This window comes from Spea bombifrons, chromosome 4 (assembly GCF_027358695.1).
Source record: "Spea bombifrons isolate aSpeBom1 chromosome 4, aSpeBom1.2.pri, whole genome shotgun sequence".
Classification (NCBI taxonomy): Eukaryota; Metazoa; Chordata; class Amphibia; order Anura; family Pelobatidae; genus Spea; species Spea bombifrons.
Genome location: NC_071090.1, coordinates 112,482,992 through 112,493,008, shown reverse-complemented (window position 1 = coordinate 112,493,008; position 10,017 = coordinate 112,482,992). Strand labels below are relative to the sequence as shown.

The following is a 10,017-nucleotide window of genomic DNA, read 5'->3' as shown; positions in this document are numbered from 1 at the left end:
TATTGGCCACCTCTGCTGGGAGGCTGCTCCACTTATCTACTGCCCCTGCAGTAAAGAAAGCGTTCCTTCCATCCCATCTCAGTCTCTGACTCTCTGGTGTTGGATTCCAGTCTCTTGTTGTAACTTATCTTCCTTTAAAATAAATTCCCTCCCGTTCTTTTATTAACCCCTTCTATGTATTTAAAAGTTTTGTTACCGTCTCCTACAGATAATTTATTTCATAGCTGCCAACAGTCCAGACAACTGGGATCATGTCCCAGTAAACATCCCATTGTTCAAACTTCCAGCAGCTTAGCAGGCACGGTGTCTGTATTGACTACCCTGTATGTGCAGAGGTGGCATGTGATAGGAGGAAGGATCGGTGACATCACTTCAGCCATGTGGTGTGCGTGGAGTAGGATGTAGATGGGGCAGTGGTGTGTATGATGTCATACATCCTTTAGTGTTGGTAAGTATACAGAACAACCTGTGCAACGGCCAACTCCCTCGGCCCCAAATGCAGTAAAACCTTAACAAGTCGCTGGTCTCGTCTTTTCAGGAGCCGTATGTCTATCCCATGTATATTTAAATTCTCTTGCTGTATTAACCTTTACAACTTCTGGTTGGCTGTTCTGCTTATCTACCACTCTCGGCAAGTAACCAGTATCTCTTTGTAATTGTCGTTTAATGCACTTAGTGGCCAGCAGAAGGCAGTCATGTCTCTGTTATTGTCATGTAATGCACTTAGTGGCCAGCAGAGGGCAGTCATGTCTTTGTTATTGTTATGTAATGCACTTAGTAGCCAGCAGAGGGCAGTCATGTCTGTTATTGTCATGTAATGCACTTAGTAGCCAGCAGAGGGCAGTCATGTCTTTGTTGTCTTGAAATGAATTTAGTGACCAGCAGAGGGCAGTCATGTCTTTGTCGTGTAATGTGTTTAGTGACCAGCAGAGGGCAGTCATGTCTTTGTCGTGTAATGTGTTTAGTGGCCAGCAGAGGGCAGTCATGTCTTTGTCTTGAATTTAATTTAGTGACCAGCAGAGGGCAATCATGTCTCTGTCATGTAATGTGTTTAGTGACCAGCAGAGGACAGTCATGTCTTTGTCATGTAATGTGTTTAGTGACCAGCAGAGGGCAGGCATGTCTTATTGTGTTATGCATTTACTGACCGGCAGAGGGCAGGCATGTCTTATTGTGTTATACATTTACTGAACAGCAGAGGGCAGGCATGTCTTATTGTCGTGTAATGCATTTACTGACCAGCAGAGGACAGGCATGTCTTATTGTCGTGTAATGCATTTACTGACCGGCAGAGGGCAGGCATGTCTTATTGTCGTGTAATGTATTTACTGACCGGCAGAGGGCAGGCATGTCTTATTGTCGTGTAATGTATTTACTGGCCAGCAGAGGGCAGGCATGTCTTATTGTCGTGTAATGCATTTACTGACCGGCAGAGGGCAGGCATGTCTTATTGTCGTGTAATGCATTTACTGACCGGCAGAGGGCAGGCATGTCTTATTGTCGTGTAATGTATTTACTGACCGGCAGAGGGCAGGCATGTCTTATTGTCGTGTAATGTATTTACTGACCAGCAGAGGACAGGCATGTCTTATTGTCGTGTAATGCATTTACTGACCGGCAGAGGGCAGGCATGTCTTATTGTCGTGTAATGTATTTACTGACCAGCAGAGGACAGGCATGTCTTATTGTCGTGTAATGCATTTACTGACCGGCAGAGGGCAGGCATGTCTTATTGTCGTGTAATGTATTTACTGGCCAGCAGAGGGCAGGCATGTCTTATTGTCGTGTAATGTATTTACTGACCGGCAGAGGGCAGGCATGTCTTATTGTCGTGTAATGTATTTACTGACCGGCAGAGGGCAGGCATGTCTTATTGTCGTGTAATGCATTTACTGACCAGCAGAGGACAGGCATGTCTTATTGTCGTGTAATGCATTTACTGACCGGCAGAGGGCAGGCATGTCTTATTGTCGTGTAATGTATTTACTGACCGGCAGAGGGCAGGCATGTCTTATTGTCGTGTAATGCATTTACTGACCGGCAGAGGGCAGGCATGTCTTATTGTCGTGTAATGCATTTACTGACCGGCAGAGGGCAGGCATGTCTTATTGTCGTGTAATGTATTTACTGGCCAGCAGAGGGCAGGCATGTCTTATTGTCGTGTAATGCATTTACTGACCGGCAGAGGGCAGGCATGTCTTATTGTCGTGTAATGTATTTACTGACCGGCAGAGGGCAGGCATGTCTTATTGTCGTGTAATGCATTTACTGACCGGCAGAGGGCAGTATTGCCTTGTTTTGTAACCCAAGCTCCCATGTAAAGTGTTTCTGGGTTTTGTCTGATCAGCGCAACCGAACTAAAAACCAGAACCGCCCGGCGGGGGCAGAGTCAGGGGGTTTTATACAGAGTAGCGGGTGGGGAATGATTCCTTCTTTTGCTAACAGTCCAGAATCCCTGAGGGGTGCATCCATGGTGCTAAAGCCCCCCAATCAGACCCTAGATAGTTATCAATCAGACCCTCCTCTGATTCTACCGAGGTGTTCAATATAAATACTCGGGTATAGAGCCTCGGTCTCATTATACAGCGCGGGGGGGGGGTATAGGTACTCGGTATCATTATACAGCGTAGGGGGGGTATAGGTACTGGCCCTTTAAGAAGTCTCCTCCGACACTAAATTCCCTTTAAGTCTGCAGCCTGTCTGAGGCATTAGCCAATCAGCAGAAAGTGCCGTGTGCATGCTGCGCTGTGATTGGCTGGCAGGGAGAGCCGTCTGTGTGACCGGATTCTCAGCTGCTCGGGAAGGATGAGTGGAGGGGTGTATGGGGGAGGTAAATGGGCACCTGCCCCCCCTGCATGCTGGCATCTGCCCCACTGCCCCTCTACCCCACTGCATGCTGGTTGCTCCCCTGTATTAGCCTGCATAGAGCTGTGTCAGTCCATCTACCTGCCCCGCTGTGTGTAATGCCCCATTGTGACATCCTTCTGTGAGTAATACCCTACTTTACCTGCCCTGCTCTGTGTAGTACCCCATTCTGCCCGTCCCATTGTCTGTAATACCCCATTCTACTGCCCGTCCCATAGTCTGTAATACCCCATTCTACTGCCCGTCCCATAGTCTGTAATACCCCATTCTACTGCCCGTCCCATAGTCTGTAATACCCCATTCTACTGCCCGTCCCATTGTCTGTAATACCCCATTCTACTGCCCGTCCCATAGTCTGTAATACCCCATTCTGCCCGTCCCATAGTCTGTAATACCCCATTCTACTGCCCGTCCCATAGTCTGTAATACCCCATTCTGCCCGTCCCATTGTCTGTAATACCCCATTCTACTGCCCGTCCCATAGTCTGTAATACCCCATTCTACTGCCCGTCCCATAGTCTGTAATACCCCATTCTACTGCCCGTCCCATAGTCTGTAATACCCCATTCTACTGCCCGTCCCATAGTCTGTAATACCCCATTCTACTGCCCGTCCCATAGTCTGTAATACCCCATTCTACTGCCCGTCCCATAGTCTGTAATACCCCATTCTACTGCCCGTCCCATTGTCTGTAATACCCCATTCTACTGCCCGTCCCATTGTCTGTAATACCCCATTCTGCCCGTCCCATAGTCTGTAATACCCCATTCTACTGCCCGTCCCATTGTCTGTAATACCCCATTCTACTGCCCGTCCCATAGTCTGTAATACCCCATTCTACTGCCCGTCCCATAGTCTGTAATACCCCATTCTACTGCCCGTCCCATAGTCTGTAATACCCCATTCTACTGCCCGTCCCATTGTCTGTAATACCCCATTCTACTGCCCGTCCCATAGTCTGTAATACCCCATTCTGCCCGTCCCATTGTCTGTAATACCCCATTCTGCCCGTCCCATAGTCTGTAATACCCCATTCTGCCCGTCCCATTGTCTGTAATACCCCATTCTGCCCGTCCCATAGTCTGTAATACCCCATTCTGCCCGTCCCATAGTCTGTAATACCCCATTCTGCCCGTCCCATAGTCTGTAATACCCCATTCTGCCCGTCCCATTGTCTGTAATACCCCATTCTGCCCGTCCCATTGTCTGTAATACCCCATTCTACTGCCGTGTACGGCCAGTACCTCACCCTGATGCACCCTGCCCCGGTGCTCAGTGGATCACCCTGTATCCACCTGGGGTAATACTTTGAGGAGTTGCCCCATGTCTGTGAGGTTTATAGGAACACTGATAAAAGTCCATGATTGCGCGCCATGGCAAAACTATTTTCTCCCTGTGTTAGGTTTTGCTGGCTGGGAGAAGCATTTTTCTGCCGCATTCTTTAATTCTGAGTGGGAATCTAGAGGAGCGCAGGAGGAAGTGATGTGTGGGAAGGAGGAAGTGATGTGTGGGAAGGAGGAAGTGATGTGTGCAGAGCAGAATGGCTTCCCCCTCCTGTTGAATGTTTTACAAGTATTTCACATTTGGTTCCTATCGTTCACCTTTCCTACATCTACCGCATGCCCTCTCGTGGCAGCTCACAACCCCTTACTCTGTCTTCCACCTCCTCTGACCACCTTTTTTACTGATCCTCTGTCTCCCTCCTTGTCTTTCTCCTGAGATGAGGTCGGGGCTCTGGTCTTTGATATTGGTTCGTACTCCGTTCGAGCTGGTTATGCTGGCGAAGACTGTCCTAAGGTACCTGCTCTCCTTTTACCCCTACCCCCCCATCCTCCTCCAACATCTCTCTGGTACCTGCCCCTTCTCGTGTCTCATCCCTTTGGTTCTACCCCTGATGATGTTCTCACCTCCCTTTCCCTCTCTTACGCCGCACTCGGGCTACACAGATCCGAGCCGCCAGATACTCACCTGGGGAGCACACGGGCCGACTCAGGGCTCTGGGCAAAAAATGTAATAGTGGCCCCGTCCACCAACACCCAACTGTATTCATAAACCGTATTTCATGAAAGGATCTTGTGCTTTAGCGTAGTAGTAGTATTCGCGCGCACAGAACAGGCTGACATTACTGTTTTATCTCCCCTTTTTGTCCTTTTCTCTCCCCTTTCTCTTTTGCTCGAATTTCTCCCATTTCGTTTTATCTCCACTCTTTTCTCTCTTATTTCTCTTTATCTCATCTCTCCCTTTTGTGCCTATTTTCCTTTCTCATTATCTCCCACTTTTCTCATTATCTCTCTCCTTTCTCTTTCTCATCTCTCCCTATTCTCTTTATCTGTCTTCTTTCTCTTTTTCTCCTCTTTAGTTCTTTCTTCTTTCTCATTATTTCCCATCTCTCCTTTCTCACCGTCTCTCCCCCTTCCCTCGCTTCATTTTCTTTCTCTTTATCTCTCCATTTTCTTACTATCTGCTCTATACTACCTCTCCCTTTTCTCCCCATCACATAGTAAATATAGTTGCATAAAATAAGGTTAAAAAAGACCTAAATCCATCAAGTTGGACCCTTCTACCCAACCTTTCCTATTCTTCATCCAATTTGAAGTAGCTTAATTAGGGGCAAATCGCAATCAGATTTATCCTTGGATCAAGAAGCTCTAAAATAGTAATTCTATTTATAGCCCTGTATGCCTTTCTAAAAAAAATATCCAGAACCCTTTTGAAGGCATCTGATGTATTGGATAACCACTTCCCTTGGCAGTGGATTCCAGACCTTTACTGCCCTCACTGTAAAGAATCCCTTCCTTTGTCGTCTATGAAACCTGCGCTCTTCCTGTCTCAGAGGGCGACCTCTTGTTCTTTGTACATTTCTGTTAATGAACAGGTCACAGGTAAGGCATCTCTTACCTCTCTAAAGTCCCGTGGAGGGAGCGTGAGGTCTGTTCTTTCAGCGCTCCATCGCGGTGCATTCAGCTTCAATGCTGCACACTGAGATTCTAATCCACGTCCCTGCGCTCTCTTTATCCTGGGACAGTTAGTGGGAGATCCATGATCTTCCCAACCCACCCTCACATACACATAACATACATTTTATATTATATATATATATATATATCACATACACCCTGATTCACATATACACCGTCACATACACATAACATACATTTTATATTATATATATATCACATACACCCTGATTCACATATACATACAGTCACATACACATAACATACTTTATATATTATATATATATCACATACACCCTGATTCACATATACACACCGTCACATACACATAACATACATTTTATATTATATATATATCTCATATACACACTGATTCACATATACACACCGTCACATACACATAAATACATTATATATTATATATATATATCACATACACCCTGATTCACATATACACACCGTCACATACACATAACATACATTTTATATTATATATATATATATCACATACACACTGATTCACATATACACACCGTCACATACACATAAATACATTTTATATTATATATATCTCTCACACACACACTGATTCACATATACACCGTCACATACACATAACATACATTATATATTATATATATATATCACATAGACACTGATTCACATATACACACTGTCACATACACATAAATACATTTTATATTATATATATATATATCACATACACCCTGATTCACATATACATACCGTCACATACACATAACATACATTATATATTATATATATATATATCACATACACACTGATTCACATATACACACCGTCACATACACATAACATACATTTTATATTATATATATATATCTCTCACATACACCCTGATTCACATATACACACCGTCACATACACATAAATACATTTTATATTATATATATATATATATATATCACATACACACTGATTCACATATACACACCGTCACATACACATAACATACATTTTATATTATATATATATCACATACACACTGATTCACATATACACACCGTCACATACACATAAATACATTTTATATTATATATATATCACATACACACTGATTCACATCTACACACCGTCACATACACATAACATACATTTTATATTATATATATATCTCTCACATACACCCTGATTCACATATACACACCGTCACATACACATAAATACATTTTATATTATATATATATATATATCACATACACACTGATTCACATATACACACCGTCACATACACATAACATACATTATATATTATATATATATCACATACACGCTGATTCACATATACACACCGTCACATACACATAAATACATTTTATATTATATATATATATATATCACATACACACTGATTCACATATACACACCGTCACATACACATAACATACATTTTATATTATATATATATCACATACACACTGATTCACATATACACACCGTCACATACACATAACATACATTTTATATTATATATATATCACATACACACTGATTCACATATACACACCGTCACATACACATAACATACATTATATATTATATATATATATATATATATCACATACACACTGATTCACATATACACACCGTCACATACACATAAATACATTTTATATTATATATATATATATCACATACACACTGATTCACATATACACACCGTCACATACACATAAATACATATTATATATATATATATATATCACATACACACTGATTCACATATACACACCGTCACATACACATAACATACATTATATATTATATATATATATATATATATATCACATACACACTGATTCACATATACACACCGTCACATACACATAAATACATTTTATATTATATATATATATCACATACACACTGATTCACATATACACACCGTCACATACACATAAATACATTTTATATTATATATATATCACATACACACTGATTCACATATACACCGTCACATACACATAACATACATTTTATATTATATAGATACCGTATTGGCTCGGATATAGGCCGCCCCCGTATATAGGCCGCACCCTAAAAGTTTGGTGCTGTTTTAAAGAAAAAGTTTTTTTCCTTTAAAAAAGCACCAAAAAAAACATGCTGCCACTGTCCTCCCTCCCCGAGATATGCTGCCACTGTCCTCCCTCCCCGAGATACGCTGCCGCTGTCCTCCCTCCCCGCGATCCGCTGCCGCTGTCCTCCCTCCCCGCGATCCGCTGCCGCTGTCCTCCCTCCCCGCGATCCGCTGCCGCTGTCCTCCCTCCCCGCGATCCGCTGCCGCTGTCCTCCCTCCCCGCGATCCGCTGCCGCTGTCCTCCCTCCCCGCGATACGCTGCCGCTGTCCTCCCTCCCCGCGATACGCTGCCGCTGTCCTCCTCTGCCCCCCCTCCTCGACTTACCGGAGCAGACTCCCGGGTGTCTTGCGGGGCCGGCGAGGGACATCTACGCAATACGCGTATGCAACTTCCGGTACCGGAAGTTGCATGCGCGTATTGCGTAAATGTCTCCCGCCGGCCCCGCAAGACACCCGGGAGTCTGCTCCGGTAAGTCGGGGGTGGGCAGAGGTAAAACGCTTAGATAACCTCCCGTGCCGGCACCCCCCCACCCCGTGGGAAGTGCTGGCAGGGGAGGCTGTCTGAGCGTATCGGGGAGAAGGATGCAGGTCCCCTGCACCGCTGCGGGGGATCTGTATCTTAACCCCGCTGCCTGCCCGGCGCCCGGGACTGCATGTCCCGGGCGTCGGGCGCTAGACCCCGAATATAGGCCGCACCCCCACTTTAAAAACTTAAAGTGGGGGAAAAAAGTGCGGCCTATATTCGAGCCAATACGGTATATATCACATACACACTGATTCACATATACACACCGTCACATACACATAACATACATTATATATTATATATATATCACATACACACTGATTCACATATACACACCGTCACATACACATAAATACATTTTATATTATATATATATCACACACACCCTGATTCACATATACACACCGTCACATACACATAACATACATTTTATATTATATATATATATATATCACATACACACTGATTCACATATACACACCGTCACATACACATAACATACATTATATATTATATATATATATATATCACATACACACTGATTCACATATACACAGCGTCACATACACATAACATACATTTTATATTATATATATATATATATATCACATACACACTGATTCACATATACACACCGTCACATACACATAAATACATTTTATATTATATATATATATCACATACACACTGATTCACATATACACACCGTCACATACACATAAATACATATTATATATATATATATATATATCACATACACACTGATTCACATATACACACCGTCACATACACATAACATACATTATATATTATATATATATATATCACATACACACTGATTCACATATACACACCGTCACATACACATAAATACATTTTATATTATATATATATATATATATATCACATACACACTGATTCACATATACACACCGTCACATACACATAAATACATTTTATATTATATATATATATCACATACACACTGATTCACATATACACACCGTCACATACACATAACATACATTATATATTATATATATATATCACATACACACTGATTCACATATACACACCGTCACATACACATAACATACATTATATATTATATATATATATATATATATATATATATCACATACACACTGATTCACATATACACACCGTCACATACACATAACATACATTATATATTATATATATATATCACATACACCCTGATTCACATATACACACCGTCACATACACATAAATACATTTTATATTATATATATATCACACACACCCTGATTCACATATACACACCGTCACATACACATAACATACATTTTATATTATATATATATCACATACACACTGATTCACATTTACACACCGTCACATACACATAAATACATTTTATATTATATATATATATCACATACACACTGATTCACATATACACACCGTCACATACACATAAATACATTTTATATTATATATATATATCACATACACACTGATTCACATATACACACCGTCACATACACATAACATACATTATATATTAT

The 10,017-nt window shown here is 41.9% G+C and overlaps 1 protein-coding gene across 1 annotated transcript in view; it reads left to right on the top strand.

Annotated features, from left to right (window-relative positions):
- The first annotated feature begins 2,805 nt into the window (after positions 1-2,805).
- ACTL6B (actin like 6B) overlaps positions 2,806-10,017 on the top strand; it is a 25,048-nt gene continuing 17,836 nt past the window's right edge. Inside the window, exons 1-2 of the mRNA XM_053464095.1 lie at positions 2,806-2,830; positions 4,586-4,662. Of these exons, the coding sequence (XP_053320070.1) occupies positions 2,806-2,830; positions 4,586-4,662 (102 nt within the window). The remainder of the gene's footprint in view (positions 2,831-4,585; positions 4,663-10,017) is intronic.